Source organism: Ursus arctos, unplaced genomic scaffold, assembly GCF_023065955.2.
Source record: "Ursus arctos isolate Adak ecotype North America unplaced genomic scaffold, UrsArc2.0 scaffold_6, whole genome shotgun sequence".
NCBI classification, from domain to species: domain Eukaryota; kingdom Metazoa; phylum Chordata; class Mammalia; order Carnivora; family Ursidae; genus Ursus; species Ursus arctos.
Window position 1 is genome coordinate 35538696 of NW_026623078.1, and position 26106 is coordinate 35564801.

At 38.6% G+C, this 26106-nt stretch overlaps 1 protein-coding gene and 1 long non-coding RNA gene across 3 annotated transcripts in view; one reads left to right on the forward strand and one right to left on the reverse strand.

The window, feature by feature from the left end:
- The window catches only part of LOC113253016 (uncharacterized), a 106469-nt gene extending 87418 nt beyond the window's left edge, over nt 1-19051 (reverse strand). Inside the window, exons 1-4 of the long non-coding RNA XR_008957733.1 lie at nt 18562-19051; nt 17825-18093; nt 16344-16452; nt 1-7630 (exon numbers count right to left, since the gene is read on the reverse strand). The exon at nt 1-7630 is cut by the window's left edge and continues 23124 nt beyond it. This is a non-coding gene — a long non-coding RNA (uncharacterized LOC113253016). The remainder of the gene's footprint in view (nt 7631-16343; nt 16453-17824; nt 18094-18561) is intronic.
- ZBTB10 (zinc finger and BTB domain containing 10) overlaps nt 18042-26106 on the forward strand; it is a 35500-nt gene continuing 27435 nt past the window's right edge. The window contains exon 1 of one of the 2 annotated variants that reach the window (XM_026495841.4): nt 18042-18247. In XM_026495841.4, coding sequence (XP_026351626.1) covers nt 18152-18247 — 96 coding nt within the window. In that variant the 5' untranslated portion in view covers nt 18042-18151. Of the gene's footprint in view, nt 18248-19132; nt 20158-26106 lie in introns of those variants that run through there. The other variant, XM_026495839.4, reaches the window with a different exon arrangement.

Genomic DNA, 26106 nt, shown 5'->3' on the forward strand with positions numbered 1-26106 from the left:
CAGATTGTCCCTTAGACATGAAAACTAAATTTTACATTAAGTGATGTCATTTTAAATTTATCTATGGTAAAAATTAAATGGGACAATAAAGAGCTCTAACGGAGCAACTGTGGCCCCTCCAACTTCTTAGTATCCTCTCACTGAAATCTCTGAAGGCACTAACATTCATCCAACATCCCTACTAATCAACTGAAGATTGGGCAGATGGGTATTTTAGTTATGGTCATATGCTTGCATAATTTTCTGTGAGCAAAATATGAAGAACTTATTTTCTAGTAAAAACAGAATGCACAATAACCAAAACATTCAAAGAATTAATTGTTAAAATTTACCAGGTACTCCAAAATAAGCAAAGAAGTATTTTCATGATTTTCTTTTTAAAAACAAAAGTATCAGTAAAGGTTTCAAAACTGAAACTTAACTGACCTTAGAATTGTACTTGTCTTGCAATATTTAAGGTTTTTCAATAAACTTGCTGCACATGTACATCTGTAGACAATTTAACAAACACACACAACCATAAAACACGCTGGCAGGGAAAATAATTAACCTGGGGGAATAAACAGGGCAAGTTAACCAGGCAAGGGAAGGCCTGGATTCCAAGACCCCCATAAACAAAAAATTGTTATCCTGTTCATTTTATTTTAGAATCTTGGTTCTTTTTTGTGGGTCGGGGGAGGCCTAGGAGATAATGTAGGGAAAATAAAAACATCATGACTATATTTAAATTTTTTCATTCAAAATGGAAATAGTATTATTGGGAGGAAAACAATATATACTTTAGAACTCAAATGATACATTTTATTGAAGACTAGCAATGAAGGAAGGAATAGGGCATAACTAGCCATTCTTTTTAATTTTGTAATACTGATGATTCTAATTGTCCTGTGCTTTGAATAACAATAATACATGTGTATTCAAATAAAATTTCTTAGGCTTTCTCAGAAAAAGAATTAATTAATTAATTTAAAAAAACAGTAATACATTTTTGCAGATTTCCCTTGTAAAAGGGACTTGTACTTCTCCAGAAAAATGGTGTTTTGTTTTTGGGGTTTTTTTGGTTTAAATACTTTCATTTAGAAGTGTGTTATTTAATAGTTCTGATTTGGTTAGCAACCTTTAAATATATTACTTAGTCATTTATGATAATTTGGCACTAAAGATGAATAATTATTCATATTTGCTATATTCATTTGAATTATAGGTTTCAGTGATTTCTAGGGGATTTAAAAGTATAAACAAGAATTATTATCCTTGCTTAGTCACTATATTTTATATTCTCCATATCAATATAATCTGTTGCAAATTCAAGTGATGATATTACTGCTTCTAATTGTGTTCTGCATGCACTAATAATGATACACTGTCATTTTTTCAATCAACATCTATAGAAATATTGCCAGTGTAAGATACTATGTTAGTCTGTTGTGGATACAAAAGCAAATATGACATGATGTTCCTTTACTGAATTCATAGTGTGGTGGTACAGACAAATCCATATCTAGGCATGTTAATATAATGTGGTAAGGGCAAAGATAGGTAAGGGTCCTGGATATTACAAAGGCACCAAGGGTGTGTGTGTGTGTGTGTGTGTGTGTGTGTGTGTGTGTGTATAGGTAGGTAGAAAAGACTTTCTAGGAAGAGATGATAACTGAGGTAGGTTTTATTAAAGAATAATTAGTAATTAATCAAATGATGAGAAAGAGGGTAGAAAGGAAGGTGTTCCAGATAGAAATACCACCGTTAGCAAAGTGAAAGATAAGAAGTGGAGGGAGATGACAAGAGATTAAAACAGAACGTCGGAAGGAGGCCAGTTCATAGAATTATTGAATTCCATGTTAAGGAGCTTGAACTCTATCTCACAAGCAATGATGATTCACTGAAATGTTTAAATAGGGAGACAAAAGGGTAAGATAATGACAGGGCCAGACCACAGACTAGAAGACTAGTTAAGAGGATGTCGTATTTTCAGGATGAGAAAAGATGAGAGCCTAAACTAGGACAGTGATAGCAGACGCGGGGAGTAGGAAAACAATTCGAGAACTAATTAGGAGGTAAAATGCATAAGAGTTGGTGACTGATTGAATGTGGGACCTAGAGAAATTGGAAGAGTCAAAGGCAATTGTGAAGCATAGCACCAAACCAAGTACACTAGGGAATACAGGAGAAGGAGTAGGCTTCAGGGGAAGTGATGACTTCAGTAATTTCAGATTCGTTGAGTCTGAGGTGTAACTGAAACACTGATGTAACAGCCAATCAGCAGCTCTGAAGAAAGTTTTGAGGTACAGCTGTAGACTTGGTGCCATTACCAAGTGATAGTTAAAATCATGTCGATGGGTCAAGCAATGCAAACAGATTGTAGAGAAAATTTTTCCCTCTCAACTCACTGTGAAGTTATACTTTTAGAGGGCTTATCTCCACTATTAACCGTGGACTTCAGCTCCAATACCTACCATGACTGGATCGATCTACTTGATTCATCATTAATTTATGTATCTTTGAGGTTGTCTTCAGAGTCTAGCCATGGAGGCTCGTGTTAAGTGAAGAAGCACCGAACGACAACAAAGATAAGCAAACAAAATACCTAAAATTAAAATATACTGACAGTTCTTCAGGATTACTTACATTCCAGGGGTTCAACAATACCCCCCAACGTACTAATTCTTCAGTTTGTTCTACCTCTTAGTTCAGTTTTTGCACCAAACTCCATCTGTCTGGCAAAGATATCACTAAATTTTTAGTGATTCAGTTCTTTGTCTATTAATACATAATTTGACAATATGCTATAACAGTAACGATTAGCAATAGTACCATAAGATTTCTTGTGGAACATTTATTTATTTTTTTTAGGATTTTTTATTTATTTATTTGACAGAGAGAGAGAGACAGTCTATGAGAGAGGGAACACAAGCAGGGGGAGTGGGAGAGGAAGAAGCAGACTCCCAGCGGAGCAGGGAGCCCAATGTGGGGCTCGATCCCAGGACCCTGGGATCATGTCCTGAGCCGAAGGCAGACGCTTAATGACTGAGCCACCCAGGCGCCCCTCCTGTGGAAGTTTTAAAGTAGCAGCTGAATTCTTTGATTAGTTAAAAAAAAAAAACTCTATTATTTTTGTTGACTTTTAAGTTAAATCAAAACTATTTTCTGAGAAGTGTCAAGGAAAGCACCATGAATAAAACTCTTATAATGACATTTCAGAATCCTGTGTGGCAACCATGCAGATTAGCACTGACACAATTTCCAAGAGCTACTAAAGATAGACCTTATGCAATTGGGCAAAATGAGTGGGTGGATAATTTTTTTTTAAGTAGGGCCATGACCTCTGAGATCTTCTGTTGTTTTCACTATGATCTATAAACTGAACAAAGTGCTATTTTCTTTCTCACAGAAGTAGTCCATTACTTGTCTGGGACCAAGGCATTGTATAGGGATGAAGGTATAACTCCTGATGTTTTTAACAGCGAATATGGACTACCTGTGCCTCCTCTCCCGTGTCCCGTGTCCAACCAAGGTAAACAACTGCTATGGCAATTCACAGGTCTAATTTTTGACAATTTTAATTTGCCACAACATTTTTTGATGATCTAGGACTCTGCTGCAGAATCCTTCTAATCACAATGCTCAGAAATAATTAAATTGCTACCAATCAATTGGAGCTGACAAGCAAGATGGAACTTGACTGCCATTGCTGCTTAAGACCTTCCTTTTCCACACTTGATTTAAGGCAGGCATCAAATGTAATTTTCCTTGAGATAAAAAAATGAAATGAGAATGTAAAGATAACCAGAATTGCGTTCCTCCTTCAAGAAGCTCACAGTGGAGTATGGGGGACAGACACGTGGAATAAGTGAGGTTCCTTCACATTCACACTTTAATCTGATTCTACAGTTCAAACAACAAAGGGGAGATGGAAAAGAACGTGTGTTTAATCTATGTCATCCTATGCAAGGACATGGGAGTACAAAGCTTCTGCCTCCTACCCAAACTGAGACCAGGGCAGATAAAAGTATTTCATTCAACCACCGTATTGAGAACGATCCCTTCGAAATGCCACAATCAATAGGGATTTAATGTTAACAATAAATACAAAAAATCAGCCAGTTAGGCATAAATAGCCAAAATAACTAGTTTACTAGAGATCCTGTATTTGACATGGAGCAAATCCAAGCATAGCACTGGGATGCATGAAGTTACCTTATAAAAAATTAAGAAAATTCTTCTGTGATCCTCAGTGAATCACAAAAGTACAACGTCCAGCAAGGAACTCCACAAGTTAAAGAGGGATGTGGAGAAAGTGGAAGCGATTCAACAGAGAGTCACAGAGATGATTAAAGGGTTGGGAAAATGGGAGCTAGAAATTATTTAGCCTAAGTTAGAGAAGACTACCAGGTTTCTTAATAACAGTATTCAAGCATAGGAAGGGTTGTTATATACAAGATGATGAACAGTTGCTTTCTATCTCAACTGGAGAGTGGACAGAAGAAACAGACTTTGATTACAGCATCAAATATCTAAGTTAGACATAAGGAAGAACTTTTAAGCATGAAGATTATTGGATAAGAGACCTCAGGATCCTCTTACTACACCTGTTCCTTAAATGATGCTGTTTCACAGGGTCCTTGTTAAATTCTTTCTCTTTTCACTTTGTCCTTAATTGATTTAATTTACAGTGATTTAAATTACCTATTATAAGCTGATAATCCCCAAACACATATATGTTTGGGGATATGTATATAATATATATTATAGTGTGTGTCTGTGTGTATGTATATATATATATACTATTACAGTATATATATAGTACACGTATACAGTCTATAGTATACTAGAGTACATAGTATATACAGTATATACTATGGTATAGTATAGTGTGTATATAGCATACTTTAGTACAGTTTAGTATAATACATACACTATATATATCTCCAATCCAGACTACTTTCCAAATGCCTCCTGGACATCAGGCCTCTTTTACCTATTGTACTGCAATGGCATCATAACTGGAAACTCTGTCTCTCCAGTCTTCAATTCCATTCTCTAGTTTATATGATGGTCTGAACCTTTTCTACCTAAAAGCAAGACCAATTATTTCCCTGCTTACAATTTTCTGATAGATCCCATCATTTACTTACTTTCCATCGTTTGGTCCCTTAACCTATCCAATATCATCCCTTATCATTCCCCAAACGTTATTCATTCCAAAATAATTTCACTCCTTTCATCCCACTGTGCTTTTACAGATCTGTGCTTTTTAAAGTCTCAGTACTCTTCACTCCTACGAGAACACACTTTCCTCCTTCTTTCTGTGTTCAACTTCTACTCTTCAGTTCCAGAAATTTTTCATTGACCTTACCACACTGGACTAGTGACCCTCAATAAATGTTCATGAATTTCCATGAAAACTTGCCTTGAATACTTTAATGTCATAGTTAGTATTAGTAAGAGCCTTTCCAGACTTCAGATTCAGTAATTTCTCATTTAGAAAATATCTGGGTAGCTTGCTGACAAAATCCAGTGATCAGCCTTCAAAAGTGGTATATACCAGACTCTTGGGTTTATCATACTTGATTCTAGCTGCTGCTTATCTGACACTCTTTACATCATTTCCTCAGGCATTTCCATATCACTCTGCCACTACTGGACCCAGTGCCTTTTCTTCTACCTGTTGGCCTGGCACAATCATGGATACATACTTAGGCACTTTATGTACCTCCTCCCCAACTCATTTCTTACACCACTCCTGTGAGGCAAGATTAGTGTGCCCATTTTACAGGTGAAAAAGTCACCACCTATCCACCGACAACATACATGTATGTGCATGTGTGTATACACATATATTAAGGAGACTTATATATCCTATGAGCTGAAGCCTACTTAACATGTCCTCAAAAATATCTCAAAAGAAACTCGAAATTTCCAAACGTGAATTCATAACTTGACTCCCAAACTTTGCTCTTCTGGTGTTACCAGTTTTAGTGACTGCTGTCAGACACTTAGGAGTCATCTCCACACTTCGCTCTTTTTTAATCCCCATAGCCAATCCATCGCCAACTTATATAAAGTTTCCCTTCCAGATATCTCTTAAGTTTGTGCAGTTCTCTCCACCTTTAACATTATTAATCTAGTCCAAGTTTTCATCATCTCTTATAATGGCCTCTATTTCCTTTGGTCCTCATCTTTTCTGTTATCTGCACCCAAGATGATCTGAAAATCCAAATCTGATCATAGTATTTCATGCTGTCCCTTCTTCCTACTACATTCAAAAGTCCTTTAGCAGTTTCCCATTGCTCTTATCAAAAAGACAAACTTAAAACTGCAATTCAATGGATCATATCCACTTCATCTCAAACCCACCTTTTCTCACATCCTGTTCCCTCCCCCTCAACTTCTCCAGCCACTGGTGCTTGCTTTCTATCCTTCAAACCTGTGATGACCCATTCTTCTTCAGGCCTCTGCACTGGCTGGAAAGCCATCTCTCTTCTCCACTTCACCGAGTTAACTCTTAATCATCCTTCAGATGCCACTTTCCCAGAGAAATCTCTGATGACCCTCAAAAGCCAAGTCTTACCTTTCTATTATAAGCTCCAAAACCATGTTTTTCTCCTTCTTTTCTCTCCTTCTTCTTCTTTACATTTGCTCTTGTGATTATTTAACTGTTAGCCTGCTCCATGAGATTGTAACTGTCAAAAGAACTGTCTATTCTTGCTCCCTATTTTATCTCTAGTACTTATCTCTACTATCCAGCATGTAGTGTTTGAAGAATTGAGTAAATTAATTTGTTGGCTTTTACTTGCCAGGCACCAAGCTAAGTGCTTTACGTATATAATTTCTTTAAATTATCACAACAGACTTAGAAGGTTACTACCTTTCTATTATTAGCTTAATTTTAGAAATGAGAAAACCAGGGTCTAGAGATACTCGGTAGCTTTCCCAAGTCTCACAAGGTGAAAACTGAAGTCCTGTACAGTAAAACCATAAGCCCATCACTTGTGGATACCTTTGTAGACGTACGTGTATTAACTAATGTGACACTGAGCACATGAGCAGGAAGAAGTCTCTGAATCACGAATTGATTATTTATGTCTCTTGAGCAAACCTGAAAATCCTGAAATATTTAAGAGTCAACAACAGAATCCCATGGTTGTTAGGTCAGGTTACTTAAACAGAAAAAAAAAGTAGGCTGGACCTGAATTGTACTTGTTCAGTGAGCCTAATTGTTCCACTGACCAGTGAGGCATAATAACTTTGCACAGTACAACACTGACTGTGACTGGCCTGGGGGAAATAGATCTCAGAGCAGTCAAAAAACTTATCAAGCCAAAATGAATGAATCAATTCTCATTTCACCAAAAGGAAAACAACTTACCTCACTCGCGTCGACTATCCTCGTTCACGCAGAAGACTCTGCTGAGCCCTTGTAAGTAGTGCAACTACTTTGAGCAGTTTATCCAAAGGCACTTACGAATTTTTCCTTCTCCACTCACGCTGTCTGGTCCACTCCTTTTGAGAACAGAGGCGTAATGGCACAGCCATTCCTTATGGCTCTTGTTGCAGGAGTAAATATCTCGAAGGTTGAGGCAAATTTTATGTCGGTTGGTCACGAATGCTTGGAAGAGCTTCATCTTCATTTCTGGAAGTTGTGTTGAGGATTTTTAAATTATCATCTTTTATGAAATGATTTTCATCATGACTACTGAATTCTCAATAGACCCGAGAGGCTGATGGATATGTCATCTTTAGGTGAGGATTGAGAAGGTCTTTAGAAGTCCCATTAGCCTTTTAGGCAGGCCTTCGAGAAGTAGAAATAATTCATTGATCTCAATAATATTGTCTCAGATCTGCAACCCAGGTTGGAGCATCCCAAAACTGGGCCTGTTCACTGTATTTAAAATATATTCGATTTGGGACACTATCTCAAACCAGTTCAGAAGAGATTGGCAACTCATTATTTTTCAGTAGAACATTTACCTGGCAGGGTAACCTACCTTGTTCATGTTTACTAAGAGAATTTCTTCCTAGTGGGTGAGCCTACATAGGAGGCTAAATTAAAGATCAAATTGTTGAATGAGCATATAATTAGGAATTAGATGTTATTAAGAAGTGTCTGATTTACTCATTTCCTTGCTTAAAAAGTCTTTCAGTCTTCCCATCACTTTCAGGATAAAAAACAAACTATTGCTGTCTCCCCGCTCTTTCTTTACAAATCTCACTTCAAGCAGTTCTAGAGTCTAAACACATTGAACTACTTAAAATGGCCTTACTTTTAGGATAAGTATCCTTTTATTTTGGCCAAATTCCTATTGTTATCTATATTCCCTAGCAATTCAATTTTTAAAGCAAGCAATAGTCATTCTATCCTCCATGTTTCCACAGCAATTTTATATTATCTCTATCAACACTTAACCATTACAATTATTCGTTTACATATTCCTCTCCCTCACTGAAAAGTGAGTTTCTTGAGGGTTGGGATAAGCTTATTTATCTACTAAATCCTGGTGTTTAGTACACAGTAGAAACTGAAAAAATGTCTTTAAAGTGCTTGTTGGCTATGTCCACTAACTAGGTAGTAAACTGGCTATCTCCATTCCTTAGTAATTCCAGAATATTCTGTTTTATAAAATAAACATTCCTGTTTACATTCTATTAGACCAGTTGTTCTCTCAGGGTTTTGAATTTTGTGAGTTAGTAAAAATAACTTTTTAAAAACATTTTAGGGAGCAATGAAGAAAAGATCATTAAAAATAAAGCTACTGTCCATTAACATAATTTCAAAATATCTCTTAAGTCTAAACCATTAGAAAGGATATAATTTAAAATAATAATCTTTTAAATTGAACAAATTTAACTTTATGAAAATTTTTCTAGTTTTTTTTTCATTATCAACTCACAAAAAATAGATCAGTGTCCTCCCCAAAATAATTTTGTAATACTATGTACCCTTTTATACATTTTTAAGGTAGCATCTGAGATATTTTCATTGTAAGTTCAAATTGTAATGAATGTCATTTCTGGCATGTTATAAATATTGACACTACAAAATAAAATATCTTAGAAAATCCATCTAATGGAATCTATATACCATAATTATTTAATACCCACCATTATTCGCTTAAAAATATATGAACAAACAGTTGAAAAATTTACATTATTCCTTTTTATTTCCATTCCACTTCCAGAGTTTTATAATATGACATTTATACTCAGAAGTCCATTATCAATTGAAATTTAATTTCAAAAATTTCTGTAACCCTAAATGTTATAAAAATATCCTGAAATGAGTTACCATTATAATTACTAGTGCACATTTGGTCAAAGTAACATAAATATATTGATATTAAACACAATATAAACATTTATTGAAAATACATTTCTTTATTAGCTAAGTTTCTTCAACTAATTAATGTGGTCAGAATTTGTTTCCTAGGCTGAGAAAGGGTTTGTCATACACTTCATTCCTTTTTTTCTTCTTTTGAAGATGTGCTGAGACCATTTCTTCACGAAAAATTATGAATGATGGGAATAGAAGGGGTTTTGTTTGTTACGTCACAAAATTCTTTAAACTCCTTCCAAGTTATGTGCAAAAAACCCTTAGTGATCTATTGTTGAAAACTATTTTTAATGATTAACTGACACTTTGGTTAAGTTCTTCTTCAGTTTTATTGAAAGGAAAAGCTAAAAACCATTTGCAAAAGTGTAGCTACCAAGTAATTAGGGACATTTTGCTTCTGTCTCTGGTGCCCCTTTTCCATCCTGCGGCAATGTTAACACAGTAAGTTTAGGAGTAGGTGAAAGGTATGCCTCTTTTTGGTGAAGGGAAAAGATGATTGCGCGGGGTAAGGCGGGTTCTTTAGCAGCTGAGTTTTGGAAAAACAGTGCATATGGAAGTTGACAGCCTAACCACTAATTCTCTTAAAAACTATCTAAGTTCACACATCTCTTAGAAATTCCTGGTATGGGGCGCCTGGGTGGCACAGCGGTTAAGCATCTGCCTTTGGCTCAGGGCGTGATCCCGGCCTTCTGGGATCGAGCCCCACATCAGGCTCCTCTGCTATGAGCCTGCTTCTTCCTCTCCCACTTCCCCTGCTTGTGTTCCCTCTCTCGCTGGCTGTCTCTATCTCTGTCAAATAAACAAATAAAATCTTTAAAAAAAAAAAAAAGAAAGAAAGAAATTCCTGGTATACCTCCAGAGCTGAGTATAGAGCACTGGACTAGACCTGAAAGTATACTAATTCCATTAGCTTTAGTTTCAAAGTGTGGTATTTTCTTTTTCTTTCTTTTTTTTTTAAGATTTTATTTATTTATTTGAGACAGAGAGCATAAGCAGGGGGAGCTGGTAGAGGGAAAGGGAGAAGCAGACTCCCCACTGAGCAGGGAGCCCGACGTGGGCCTCAATCCCAGGACCCTGGGATCATGACCTGAGCCGAAAGCAGAGGCTTCACTGACTGAGCCATCCAGGTGCCCCCAAAGTGTGGTATTTTCTGACTTTGACATTACCTCCAAATTCTGGGGAAGGAAGTCAATTTATTTGGAATTTAAGCCCCCTATGTAATGATTGTATAAAGTTGAGTAGCAAGTCCTGTTTTAGGACATTTCTTCATAGCACTGTACCTTTATGGCCCTGGCATCTTTCTCCCTTCCATGTTTTCTCACGTGGTCCTTCTGAAGGTAACTGGTTTGTATTTGTAAACTTATGAAAGAGGATTAGCATGAAATCTGTGGCTACTGATCAGAGCCTAGTTAATCAATCCATCAGGAAAATGAATTTGTGAACCAAACAGTATCCGTAAACTAAATATTTGAGATGGATCTCCTATAAAATGGTAATGTATATACAGTTTTAGTAATTGAGTTTTCAATACCCCTGCTTCATTGTTCTCATTCTTTACAGCCAATATAAAAAATTCATATTGTAAAAATAATCTATTTTTGTACAACTCACATATACGAAGAAGGCATTTTTCTTTTTACTTCATCTTTCTCAGAGAACAGTGAGCTAACTCCTATTTTTGATTAATTAAAACGCAGAGAAACTGCAGTCACAAAATGGTCAGCTATTATTAAATTCTGAATTTTCAAATATTTTTAAAATGCTATTCACCTAATTTTTAATTTTTTTTTTAAATTTTAAGTAGGCTCCACACTCAACATGGGGCTTGAATGCACAACCCTGAGGTCGAGAGTCACACACTCTACTAAGCCAGTCAAAGCACCCCTGAATTTTCAAATATTTTTGATTAAAACCATAACTTCAAAGGGACACCTGGGTGGCTCAGTTGGTTAAGTGTCTGTCTTGGGTTCAGGTCATGATCCCAGGGTTCTGGGATGGTGTCCCGCACTGGGCTCCTTGCTTGGCGGGGAGCCTGCTTCTCCCTCTGCCTGCTGCTTCCCCTGCTTGTGCTCTCTCTCTGACAAATAAATACATAAAATCTTTAAAAATAAATAAATAAAACCATAACTTCACAGATAAAGCAACATTTCACTTGTGTATATTAATGACCTATTATAGTAGTTGCAATTGGATTATTTTTATTCACTAGCTTTAGTTCTTAAAAACTTCAAAATAGTCTTTCTACAACTGTATACTTTATAAAAATGCTTTACATTGTACAGCATGCAAATATTATCAACACTTAACACCTGAGGTATTTCTGCTCTGTTAGTTTATTCTGATCAATTTATTCTGATCTATGTTTTAGTCTTTTGTTGAAAGTCCACGGTTGTGTATACCTAGTGTTTGAAAAATATATTGATTTATTTGACAAATCCTTACTGATTGTCTGTGATGTCACAGTCACTGTTTCTCGATGATGGAAACAGTATTGAGCAAAACCAGAAGTAGTCCTTGTCTTCATGGAGTTTTGGTTTATTAGGGGAGCATGCAATAATCAAATAATTAATTACACATGTTTAAAAAGTGCAATTATGACAAGTGCCGTGAAGGAGAATTAAAAAATGGTTAAGAGACTCTGCAACAGGGTATTTGAATATTGGTGGGTGTGGGTGGTTAGGAAAAGCTGCCCTGAGGAAGTGATCTAAGGATGAATGTGAATTAATTAGGAGAAAGGAGGGAAAAACATTACTGACAGGGAACAGCCTGTACGAAGGCCAGGCAGGTATCAGAGCAAACATGAAGGAAAGGAAAAGGCTGTGGAGAGGGTTAGAGGTAGGGGGAAATCAGACATGAGATAGAGCTAGAGTGTGAAAGGCAGCCAGACCTTGCTGGACTCTCCAGGCCAGTGCTTAGAAAGTGATTTGATACTAGACCAACAGAAAGTAATTGAGACCTTCAGCAGGGTTTTAAGCATGAGTGTGGGTGGGGTGATAGGATCAGATTTGCATTTTGAAAAGATTAACTGGCTTCACTGTAGGAATGGGTGAGAGGGTGGGGCGAGAATGTATGATTTACTGAGATAGACGCTTCTCTGAATTTAGGCATGTAAACTTGAGACTTTGAAAAATCAGGTTTTGAAGGGATTGGGATTTTCTAAGCAAAGACACACTGGTTTTTGTCTTTTAAATCTTCTACGTTTATCTTTTAGGGGCAAGGCAAAATGGGTTCACAGTGAGTGGAGAAAAAGAAGAATGAACAGTACTCCTTCCCAGAAGTCTGGGAAAAAGCATGTCATCGATTATCAAAGTTAACTTTTTCTCCCAAAATGAAAATAGCTTTATCAGCTTTTTGGATTATATACCCAATATAAATTATATTCTCAATATACAGCAGTACAGAAAATTTGTCAAGAAATTTTTTTAAAAACTGAAATTCAACTACTGAGATAATTACCATCCCCATTCTGGTGACTATCCTTTTAAACTACTTTCCATGTTAGTATTCACATACGAACTTATGTATACATTCTAGGGACCATGGCTATCAATAAACATTAATTGTTTGAATTAATCATTCCTATTATATATGTTAACATACTGCTTTTTTTTTTCACTCAGTGATAAGCCTTGGACTCAAAAAATGCCACATCAGCCTTTTTAATGGTTGGTCAATAATTCATTATAAGCATGTGCCATAATGTATGTAAATAACCCCACATCGATGGAAGCTCTAGTTTTTTAGGCTTATAAACAGTGCTACAATGAACATCCTTGCACAGACATCTTAATATACCTGTCCTGGATAAACTTCTAGAAAGGAAATTGCTGGGTAAAAAGATACATATATATTTTTTTCTTTTTTGATACATATAGCCAAACAGCCTACCAGACAAGTTATTCTACATTCCCAATTATATTTATAAATATTTACTATACCTCTGATGGATTAAAAAATTACTTATCCACCTGTGTTTTTTATGTACACTCCTCTGATTACTGACCAAGTCTGCATATCTTCCCACATGTTTACCAGTCATTTATACTCCTTCTTATATAGTTTTCTATGTCTTTAAAGCACATTTTTTCCTCTACTAGATATGTGTTTGACTTATTGATTTATAAGAGCCCTTTCTGTATTAGTGATATTAAGCCTTTGTCTGTCATATATATCCCGGATTTCTTTTTCCTAGTACACCTAAAAAAAATTATTATGTCTCTGAAAAACAAAAGTTTTATAATTTTACATATTCAATTCTGTCAGACCTTTTTCTTTAAAGCTCTTATTTGTGTGTTCTACTTAGAACTAGGTCTTTCATGGCCCAATATTATAAAAATACTTCCCTAATTGTATTTTCTTTTGGTACTTTTTATACTTTTGAGAGCATTCGTGGAGAGCAATCAAATGACACTAATAGCTTTATTAAAATGTTTATTCCTTTTGCAAGAAATTCCCCTTTTAGGATTTATCCGAAAGAAATAATAGACACAAATTTTTAGTTTTATGAATATTCACTAAAGGATTGTTTATAATGACCAAAAAAATTGTGAACAATGATTAAGTCCAACAATGGAAGACCATTTTAAATCAATTATGATATACCCATAGCCATTAAAATGACACTAAAAATATTTAATCATATTAAAACATATTAATAGCCAGAAGCACAAATATGCTAATATCCAATTCATAAAAAACAAAAAACAATTTTAGCTAGGCATAGAAAAAGATGACTATATTTACACAATAGTGGTTTTGTTACCAGAAAAAATGAGTGATCTTTTTTCTTATTTTTTTCTCCTATGAGTATGTTTAAAGTATGAAAAAAATTTTAAATTGCGTGTAGCCTGTAATTATGCAGATATAGTGTATCATGTGTGTCTTGGTGACAAAGGGTGCCTTAGACTAGAGGTTGTCTTCAACCTTACAAATGTAACTTCTGCCTCATCCAATAATCTTGAGCAAGTTGGTTAAACCTTTTGTACTTGAGTTTCCTCACCTGTTAAATGAGGATAAGAATACCTAACCTTGATTTAACTTACAAGGCAATGTGTAAACTGTAATTCACTGTAAGCTACATAGAAAATGGTGTAAATAATATAATATTATTTATATTCAACTACATGATTATCATAGCTTTTTTGGCTTAAATCCCTTTCTTGAGGAACAACTGACATACGAAAAGCTATACATATATATATTTTTAAACCTTTTATCTCTACACCCAACTTGGGGCTCGAACTCACAACCCTGAGATCAAGAGGGGCATGCTCTTCTGAGCCAGCCAGGCACCCTGCTGTACCCGTTTAATGCATACAAATTGATGAGTATGGAGATAAGTATACATCTGTGAAACCATCACCACAATCTATGCCATGAACATATCCATCACCTTCAAAAGTTTTCTACTGCCCACTTTATTATATTTTTGTGAAGGACACTTAAGACCTACATTCTTAGCAAAATTTTATACACTACAGTATTGTTAAATGCAGGCACGATGCTATACAGTAGATGTCCAAGACTACTCACCTTGTACAGCTGAAACTTTGTACCCTTTGACTAATATTTCTCATTTCCCTCTCCCCCCAACTGCTGGCAACCATTACTCCATTTTCTGCTTCTAGGAGTTTGACTAACTACCTCATAAAAGTAATATCATGCAGTATTTTTCCTTCTGTGTCTGGCTTATTTCACTTACCATAATGTCCTCCAGTTTTATCCATGTTGTTGCAAATGGCAAGATTTCCCTTTTTTTTTAAAGACAGAATAATATTCCATTGCTAGCCATCACATATATATGTGATTATTTTTTTAACATACATTCAATGGAAACATTAGTTCAGTACTTAAAAAAAAATAACCCCTTTTACAAAGTAAGTAAAGAAAAAAGAAGAAACAGAAGAAAAAGTTGCCTACCAGAACACATTGCACGGAAAGATAAATTATTCAACAAACATTTCCTAATTGCCTACTATATGCCAAGCTGGGATTGGAGTAGGGGATTTTAAGAGTGAATAACACACAGTTACCATTCTCAGGCACTTTGTTCTGGTGGATAACACATGTCAATCCCACAGACAGAATCATAGGCCACTATCCTCAGAACCTAAAGACGCAAAGTGTCCCTACCTAGGCCGTAAATGATAGTCACGTTTGGCTGTCAAAGATCAGCTGACCAAGATATAGGATCTCAGCCTCACAGCAGTTACGGTGGGCCAGTAGCAAGGTAACCTACAGCACTTTTACATAGCCTAAAGTGAAATTAGGGGATAAATTGGTTGGGGAATGCCCCATTCTTGAGGGGTTCCCCTGGTAAGCATAAGGGGGAATCCCCTTAAATATGGTAGAACCCCCAACAGCAAATGTAGGGGCTAAGGGGAGAACAGATCCCTGCTTGCTAGCAGGAGACTGGAAGGGGTGGGGGAATTCTTAAAAACTCCATTTACAGAACAGGAGATCCCCTTCTGTTACTCAAAGTTCCCTCACAGGGCTGTTTTGAGACATTTTTGAGTACTATCTTCTACTTTGCTTCTGATTCCATCTTCCTTAGGGTTTAGAGAAAGACAACTGAATATATATTTATACAGAAAAAATGATAGAAATATAAATACATACACACACCACACAGTCACACTGTTTGGCTGTTAGTTCAGTAGTCCTAGAATTTAAGTCATTTATTTGTACCATTTGAATCTAGTGTTCATTCCTAATTAGTCCATGTTTAAATATAATTCCAGACAGAAAACAAGGTGGATTTTACAAAATAGAAGATAAGATATATATCTGAGAAAAACCAGTCCTGACACAATTCACACCATTAGGGAGTCAAACATTTGTGGTAACTCTGGTGCTATCAGAAAGCAAAAGTAATAATACTAGCATAAACTTATATAGTGCTTATTAGGTACTAGACATATAAGATGAAAAGAAGCACAGATACACATTTAACGGTTTGGGAATGAAAACAATTTGTAAAGTTGAAATGAAAATTCTTAAGTCCATTTTCACTTACCATTACCTTAATCCCAGATAAGCAGTTAATTTCAGTAATTCTTCTCTCTTTTATGTAGGAGGCAGTGGTGGTTAAAATACAATAAATAATGCATTTATTTGCAAAGTGCCTGGAATTGAAAAAATGCGTTAAGGACAAAGTACAGTATTATTATAACATTCTTCCATATATTACATGGAAACACATATTAAATGCACCCAAGCGGGCAGAATCCTTTCTTCTCCAAAGTACAAATTAGGTCAGTGTCATGATTCTATACTGTCTTAGATTTCCTAACAACTAAAACAAAGCAAGATAAAAATGAAACCCCCCCCCCACAAACAATACCAATCTGAGGATCTCTATCAGAATTTCAAGCTGTTTATCACTGGTAGGCAGATGACAATATGATTATTACTGGAAAAATAACTCAAAGCCAAAACCTTTTTTGTGGCAGGTTATCAGCATCATTCTTTACATTAAAATTATATTTCATCTACAAGATACAACTAACATTTTTTGTTTAATATATATAGTTTATTTCTACAGATACTAAAATTATAGTGAATTAAGTGGAAGTTGATTTGTATAAATCTATACAATCAACAGTATATGTGAGTCTTGATGTGCATGCATGTGCTTATCCATTGAAAAATATTAATACTAATGGTATTTTATAATATGTCTAAGAAAATGTTTTTTAATCTTGAGAAACATACCATATTCCATACTCCTTATTATATATTCAAAGCTATAATATTTTCATTTTAAAAATAAAAATTTCAAGAGAACAGAATCATAAAACTAGAGGGCCTAAAAATGGTAGCTCATGCTCTTTATTAAACATATATAATTTTCCATTAATACATAATGCAGACGATTAAAGCCTCTAACAATAATCTATAAGTGTAAAGAGTTTGTGCATATTTCCAATTTTTTTCTATGCACATCCTAACGTATTTAATGTAAAAAGTGTATCCTGTCATATAAATGTCCTTTTTCCCTTTTTCAAGAGTAATTACCTTGAATATATTTCATATTAGTTTGTGATTAAACTTCCAGTATTAATACATTTCTTTAAAAAGTTAAAAAGCCTCGCCATAGTTTGAGAACATCTTTTTTAAACCTGAAATAGATTTGAATAAAAATAATTTAAGATTTATTTCACATTTTAAAATAGTAAAATGAGTCTAAATACTTTAGATATCTAAATTTGGCTTATAAAAATTTCAAGGAGTATAAGAGCCCTAAGTTGGAAAACCTTTTTCTGAAAAACTCGGCCAAGATTATGAGTTTCCTTTCTAGCTTAATCTGTTCTCCTAATCATTCTAAATTCCATATGCAATGTAAACAATTAAAAAATAAATCTTAATAACTAATTCTTGTCTTTAGATACACAATCCTTGGACTCGCACACAACGTCCGTATGAGCAGACTCCTCCCCGCTCCTGGGGAAAACCCTGCCTAATATTTATAACGTTATGACATACTGTAATACTCACAAGGTGGTTGTAGAAGTATAAACACGACTGGAGTTATCTGATTGGCTGGTGGTGATGTAACACCCATGTCAATACTTCCCAGTGAACGCACGTGTTCGACCTTTTATTTAAATTTCCATTTCATCACAGCAATAAGACACTCGGGGCGGTGCATTTTCTGTGAAATGATTATTGCCTTGGGCCTGAGGTGCTGCCTCGCACACACAATGCTGCATACGATGAGGTGTCGGTGGTAACCTCCTCGCGTGAAAGGCACCGCCTGGTCCAGTCTTTGTGAAGGAACAAAATAAGTTCACTTCCTTGGGCACCGCCACCCACCCCTAGCAAATGACAAGGCTGGAGCGCAGCTCCCACCGCACAGTTATTTCCAAAGTCCCAGGTGAACTCGTGGCGAGAGAAGGAAAATGTGCGTCCCGGGCGCGGGTAGGTGCGTGTGGGCAGCGGGGAGGCGACCAGACCCTGACACTCGCCAGCTGTTTGTCCTCCGCGTAGCCCGGCCCCGGCCGCACACGCCCGCCCCCTCCCCTAGACCCCCAGCCAGCCGCTCGGCCTTTTGTCCCCCGCCCCTCGGCCGACTTCCTTCCCCCCCGGCCGCACCCCCGCCCCCAGGCCGGAGGCGCGGCCCAGCCCCTTTCCCGGTCCCCTGGCGCCCCCACCCCACCCCAGCCCAGCCCCAAGCCCAGCCCCCCTCCCCCAGCCCGGCCCCCACCCTTTCCCCCTCCAGCGGTTACTGCTACCCCGGTGCATTGTGGGCGCACGGTCCGTTGTTCATTTGCCATTCGACCTCCGCCAGGGCCTGGTCGGACGGAAACGCTCCGCCGGCTTTATTGTCGGTTCGTTATGTGGCGGAGCCCAGCAGTTTAACGTGCCTCTCGCCTTCAGCGCTTGGGAAGCCGGCGGCGGCGTCGGGACTCCTCGGCTCACCGGAGGAAGGATATCTGTTTGGAGGGTCGGTGTGTGCGCGCGGCTTTAAAGAGGGGGCAGCGGAGGGTCTCCCCGCACTCCGCCTCTCAACTTCGAAGGCCCCACGCGCCCCCGGTTCGCTGCTCACCTCTCCGCCGCCCGCCCCCTTCTCCGCGCGGGACGCTGCCCGGAGCACAGCGGGGCGGGGGTGGAGGACGAGAAGGCGGCCGGAGGCGGCGGCCCGGCGGGCGGCGGTGGACGCGTGAGGCAGCCCCGGGAGCGAGCGCGAGCCGGGCGAGAGGGCGAGAGGGCGAGGCCGAGCCCCGCGAGACCGGAACGCCGGGGGTGGGGGCGGGGGCGAAGCCGAGGGGGAGCGGCGGGGAGCGCGCGGGACGCGGCCCGAGGCCGGGCGCGAGCCGGGGCACCGGGCGGCGGCGGCGGCGCGCGCCATGTCGTTCAGTGAAATGAACCGCAGGACGCTGGCGTTCCGAGGAGGCGGGTTGGTCACCGCCAGTGGCGGCAGCGGCGGCGGCGGCAGCTCCACGAACAATAACGCTGGCGGGGAGGCCTCGGCTTGGCCTCAGCAGCCCCAGCCAAGACAGCCCCAGCCGCTAGCGCCTCAGCAGCTCAATGGGCGGGGGGCCGACGAGGAAGTGGAATTGGAGGGCCTGGAGCCCCAAGACCTGGAGGCCTCCGCTGGGGCGGCCGCCGCCGCCGAGGAAACCAAGGAGTTGCTGCTCCCCCAAGACGCGGGCGGCCCCACCTCGCTGGGCGGCGGTGGCGCGGGGGGCCCCCTGCTAGCGGAAAGGAACCGTCGGACTCTGGCCTTCCGAGGAGGCGGCGGCGGCGGGGGTCTCGGCAACAATGGCAGTAGCCGCGGCCGCCCCGAGACCTCGGCGTGGCCCCTGAGGCATTTCAATGGGCGAGGGCCAGCGGCTGTGGATCTGGAGCTGGACGCGCTGGAGGGGAAGGAGTTGATGCAGGACGGCGCGTCCCTGAGCGACAGCACCGAGGACGAGGAGGAGGGGGCGAGCCTGGGCGACGGCAGCGGGGCGGAAGGCGGCAGCTGCAGCAGCAGCAGGCGGTCGGGCGGCGATGGCGGGGACGAAGTGGAGGGCAGCGGTGTGGGAGCTGGCGAAGGAGAGACTGTCCAGCACTTCCCGCTCGCGCGGCCCAAGTCCCTAATGCAGAAGCTACAGTGCTCCTTCCAGACCTCTTGGCTCAAAGATTTTCCCTGGCTGCGGTATTCCAAGGATACTGGCCTTATGTCTTGCGGCTGGTGCCAAAAGACCCCTGAGGACGGGGGAAGCGGGGACCTTCCTCAAGTGGGGCACGATGAGCTTTCGCGAGGGACCCGAAACTACAAGAAAACCCTTCTTCTGAGACACCACGTCTCTAACGAGCACAAACTCCACGAAGCCAACGCCCAGGTACAGTATATTCTGCTGCTACTTTTTCAGATCTTTTAGGGAAAGGTTTATCAGCCAAAAAACAACACTTTCTTGGGTGAAGGCGTCGTTCCAGTTGTGGAATTGCAGGGAGCTGATGCGTGGGGGTTTAGAAAGCCTGGGAACAAGTTCTCAAAAGTTACTGTTTTGGGGGTGGGGGATGGAATGACAATTTTCTAATCGTATCGCTGAATTTATTTTTTTATGATTCTTTTCTTTGCCCATCAGAATTTTTGAAAAGTTTAAGAAAGTGAGGTTGAAGGTTTTAACCCTAAAAAGTTGACTTTGTGGTCAAAAATTTGATTAGCTGTGATTTTAGAAAAGCTGCCTTAACGTTTCATAGTCTTTCAGCATGGTGATGGAAGTCAAATCTGACAACTCTTTGAAGAATGAATTAAACAATTTCTTTAACCTTTGATGCTGACCCTTTCAGGAAAACATTCAGCTGAGAAAATTCTTTATATCAGGTCAGGATAATGTGAAATATGAGAGCAGTATGTAAATGTAGAGGAAGCTATTTGGATAACACTCCTTGTGAATAATTGTACTACATTCATCTCCCTTGAACTTTCTGCTGAACTTTCTCTTAGCAAAGACATGCTTTTGGTAAGCTACTGGAGTTTTTACTTGTTTCCTTCTACCCAGATTTTTGCGCTGAGATTTTTCCATAATCCTTCCTTTTAAAAAAGTTTCTTGTAAATGCAGTTTACTTTAAACTTCGCATATTAAGGATGTTTCATGTGATGTTCTTTCTATCATATCGTAGGCTGGTAGAGAATATATTTACTAAACTCCTTGAAAACATACTTCAGTTACAAAACAGATAAGCTATACCTTAGTTATTTCTTGTTTTAATATTTCCAGTTTAAAAATAGTGGGCTTACCATCTTGGTAATCCTTTATCAAGTCAAGAGAGATGTTGAGCAGTTCTTGTTTAAAGTCTTTCAGACAACCTGTGTGGTAGATGGAATTCATTCTTTCATATTGGTAGCCAGTCACTGATTTTAGAAAGTCAACTTTTAGATACTAGTCCTTCTGTGTGTTTATTGGAGTGATCTTGCTGTTCAGAACACTTACACTGGACTTAATTAGGTGCTATCCAGTAACCCCATAGTACAGTAGTTTTCTCAGAAGTTAACTTGAAAGCATAGGGTTATTTTCCCCAGTGGAGAATGGTAATAGTTTTTGCACAAATTTGAGTTGCCTAAGCCCTAGAAGAAAGGTCACTTAAAGATGTACAGTCCCGAAAGGTTAAGTAAATTGTCCTAAGTCTTAGAGTGCTTGGTGACAGCTGAGACTAGAGCCTATAGGGAATGTTGTAACGGAAAAAGAATGGGTTTTGGAGTAAATCTGGGTTCAGATCTCAGCTTTCTACAATTACTAGCTTTGTGAGCTTGGGTAATGGAGTGAAATGTAACTAACATTTCCTTGTGTTCTCTGTGCCAAACACACATTACCTTACTCTGCAAAGTAATTTTTTATTTTATAGATGTGGAGTTGGAGGCTTTAAAGATCAAGTAATATGTTGTAAGATGATGGAAGTGGGGAATTTGTGAAAATGAAAGTGTACTTTTCTAAATAATGTTGATTGAATTCAGAAAATCCTAAAAAGGCAGTTACAAGGCATATTCTTAATATACAGTGGACCAGTTTATTCTTATCAGCATAGTGTGTCCCTGTAGGCAAATCTGAGTGGGAATGCAAAATACAATTAGCTGCTTAGTGAACCTGAAATCAGAGGAAGGGGAATTAGTTGGATAACCTTATGATAGATTTAGTGTGGTGTATACTTCTCCCCTAAGCATTATCTGGATCAGGGAATTCATTCCCTAGGTAAAACCTTTTCTAAACTTGATCTCTGAATTATCCCTCCTTTTCTCCTTTCCCCTTCAGAAGTCCCCTTTTTTAGATACAGTTTACACACCATCTTTCTCTTAGGACATTCTTTCATTAGGTTGAGGACAATACAATTTAGTAAGTCCAGTGTCTAAGGATATATTATTGGTTTCCTTGATTGGATTTTGGATGTTTCAACCTTGAATTGATCCTGACTTCTCTATTTTCACTGCAACGTTAGTTTGGGGTGTTAACCTTGCTGTTGACCCCAGGTACCACCAACATATCTTTGTCTTGTTGGTAGGAGTGACCTGTTCAAGAATTGACTTACTCATATGGGCAGAATTCAGTTAGGTTTTTTTTTTCTTCTCTCTGTAGCCTTCGACTACCTGTAGGAGGCAGTATAACACAGTTTGTAAGAGCATTCTTGGGTTTAAGGTTAGGGGGACCTGAATCCTAATCCACTGCTTTCTTGGCAGGCAAATGATTTCAACTTCTAGTTCCCCTGTGTATGGAAAGTATACATATCAGCACATAATCACTTCGTAAATGCTAGCCATTGTTTATTAGCATCATTGTGTATATTTATCACAAATAACTATAACAGGGTTTTTTTGGTAGCCTAGTACCTCATGTGTCTCAGTGTTACCAATTTTGACAGTTTGGAAACCATTTTATCTTGTGGGATCAATCCTGATTCTAGAGAATAAACCAGTTTTCCTTTTCATACCTTCCGAGAGTCTGGCCATCCAGTTCTTTAAACATTGAGACTTTCTCATACATGCAAATTTTTTCACCACTTCGTAAGAATGTCTTGCTTTAGCTTTCTCCTGTCTTATAAATGATGAAATGAGTTCTGTAGTACTTCAGGCAAGAATTCAGTTTGAGGCTAAGGGTAGTTCATACCCTTCATTCCCCTCAACTCCCCCCCCCTTTTTTTTTAAAGAGGGATGTTTTTTGAGAGGAGGTTGGCCAAATCTTAGAATATCACTAAGCGTTAACTTTTTTTCATGTTTTCTGAAAGTAAGAAAAGTTCTTTTTCATGAAATCCGTGGTGACCAAAGAATTATACATTCCTAAAAAGTTTGCTGTTCTCCTAATTGGGTGTTGGTTAAGATTGCCCATGGGAGAGTCAAAATATGCTCTCTCAGAATCTGTTCTGAGCCTTCTATTTCAGAGAGATCCCTGTATTCTTTATAAGGATGTAAGGGGCAACATACAGTTTTTATTTTGAGTAATAACTGTTTTCATCGAGGAAAGTTCAATGATTAGCTTATACAGGATTTGACCATTTGGTCCAGAGGACTTTAAAATTGCTTTAATAACAGTGGTTACCGCTGTATCTTGGTTCAGATCACTTTCTACCCAATTGTGAAATTTTCATAGCCTAAATCACATTCTGTCAACTCTATCCAGTTTACTAAGTCTAAAACATACACTCAAATGTATTGCTATAAATTTCATTAATTCTTCTGGAAAGTAAATACTGAGATCAGTGATCTGATTGACATTATCAATGAGAATATGTTGAGGTCATCAACTAAAGCAAAAGTGAGTTGGTCTACAAGCCTTCTTTGCATTTGACAAAGATAAGGCTTAAAGTTTTTTATGTTTTTAACAATTTAGAAAGTCTGAAAAAACTTTCACTAAAGATGAGGGGCCCCTGGGCGGCTTAGTAGGTTAAGTGTCAGGCTGTTGATCTCAGGGTTGTGAGTTCAAAGCCCCTGTTGGACTCCACGCTGGGTCTAAATAAATAACCAGCAAACCTCTGGCCCATTAAATAAGCATTTTGTATAATATATAGGTTCTAACATTTATTATGTTTGATTCATTGAGCTGGTTCATTTCCCTTGTGTTTTTGACTTTTTAGTAGTGTCTTGGACTATACTCAATAGTGTATCGGATTGGCTTCTCTCCCTCTTAAATTTACTTACATTAGATCCAAAGCACTGGGAGATAAAACGTACAAATCAGACATTTTTTTCTGCCCTCAAGGAACTTGTAGTCTAGTAAGAAGAGACAGGCATAATGAAATGATAGGTACTGTGTTAGAAGTATGTTCAGGTTACAGTGAAAATACTAAAGAAAGTCATCAGTTCTACTTGGGAAAGTTGGAAGAAGCTTGTATAATTGGCTCTTGAACTTCATTGTGTTAAATGAATAGGTGTTGAACAGGACGGGAGGGCATTCCAGGCACTGCAGTTGGAAGCAGCATTAACAAAATAAAATTGATGTGTCTGAGAAGTGGATAATTTGGTTGCTGAGCAGGATGAAAAATCAGGTTTGAATAGGTAATAGACTATGGAGGGTCTTTTGTCATGCTAAAATGATTGTATTTTGTTCTGTTAACAAATGGGCAAACTATTTAGCAGTTTTAAATGGGAGGATCATGAAGAGATATTTTGCTGTTCAGAGACACCTGTGTAGTGCGTGTGCTTTGAGAAGAGAGCTGGCAATAAAGCGTATCTTTGGTATCTAAAACTGGCTGGAGGTTAAAATCACCTGAAAATTTTGACCACTGACCTATAGAATTGAAATTTCCATTTTCTTCAAAAATTTGGTTGTGGAAGTGGAATGTTTATATACTTTGAGTATAGCGTTCCAGTGGGCTGCTGCAACAAAAGTAGTAAAGATTTTTTTTTTTAAGATTTTATTTTTTTGAGAGAGAGCACGAGTGGGGAGAAGGGGAAGCAGACTCCCAGCAAGCAGGGAACCCGGTGTGGGTCTCTATCCCAGGACCCTGGGACCATGACCTGAGCGGAAGGCAGATGCTTAACTGATTGAGCCGCCCAGGCTTCCCAAGATTTTTGCTTTTAATGCTTTCAGTTTACACTTTGATGTTTTGTATCAAAAATGCCTTTTTTCTGCTAATCCATTTATTGAAAGGATTATAATTCTGGGTAGGGAAAGAATACTAGTTGTTGATTTTTTAGCTAAATAGTATTTTCTTTTCCTTTGTGGATTGACTACACAGGAACTCACTGTTTGCAACTGAAGTTCTCTCTCCAACTCTTCCCTTTCATAAGGGTGGGGGAGATTGGGTGGTGGTCTTGGCGTTCTCTGGGCCAGTTGGTGACATAATCTAGCTCCCCAAGCTAGAGTGCTGAAGACCGACCCTACAACACCCGCACAACGAATAGTTAGTTGATCATTCAAGTTCTGTTGATTTTTATCTTCCAGATATTTTTCCAGGTTCTGACTCATCGCCCCTCCCCCATTAACATTTTCATCTTAGGTTAGTGAAGGTCCTGGTTTCTTGCAAGTATGTTGCATTATTAACAGTACCTTCCCCTGGGTCACAGTATCTTTAGTTTTAGTTCCCTGATATTAATCCCCTACTTGCTGTCAACTTCTAATCCAATCAGATCACTGTAAGACACCTATAACAGTGGTTTTTAATTTTGTGGGGAGAATTTTAATCTCTCGATAACTCATGGAAACTATAGACACTTGCCTCAAAATGTTCATAAGTGCATATTTGAATTTCTTGGACTTTTGGGGGATCACCTTGAAGTTCTTTCAAAAATCTGGAATTGTGAGATGCTATAAGACTATCTTGTTCTTTTTAATGCTGTTTTATTTGCTTGGAATGCTCATCCTCCCATCCCACTTTTTCATCCTCTAAGGCTCTGCTCAGATCTTTTTTCCAAAAAGCATTCCCCCCCCCCACCACCAAGAAAATCCTGACGAGATAGACTTCCTCTCTGCTCTGCTGACACCTTTGTTAACACTCTTTAGTACCTTAAGAGTCTTGCCCACTAATGATCTTCAAGTTGGGAACTGTACTTACTCATTTGGGTCCCCAGTTGTAGAACTTGTCTAAAGTAGGCATTCCCTTTATGCTTATTAAATAATGGACTGAAGTCAGGATTTTTCGAGCTTTTAGGAGCTTTTTCCTCTGTGAGTTAAAATATGTATTTTTTTAGCTTCTCTGGAAGTAAATTTAAAGATGCATGTTATGTATATATTTTCTTTTTTGTATTTTCTTAATTTTAGAATTAATTCTAAGGTCTCGTCTAGATCTAAAATTACAATTTTACTTATGGGCATCTTCACAAATAAAAAACTAGAAGACTTTTCACATTTACAAATCTT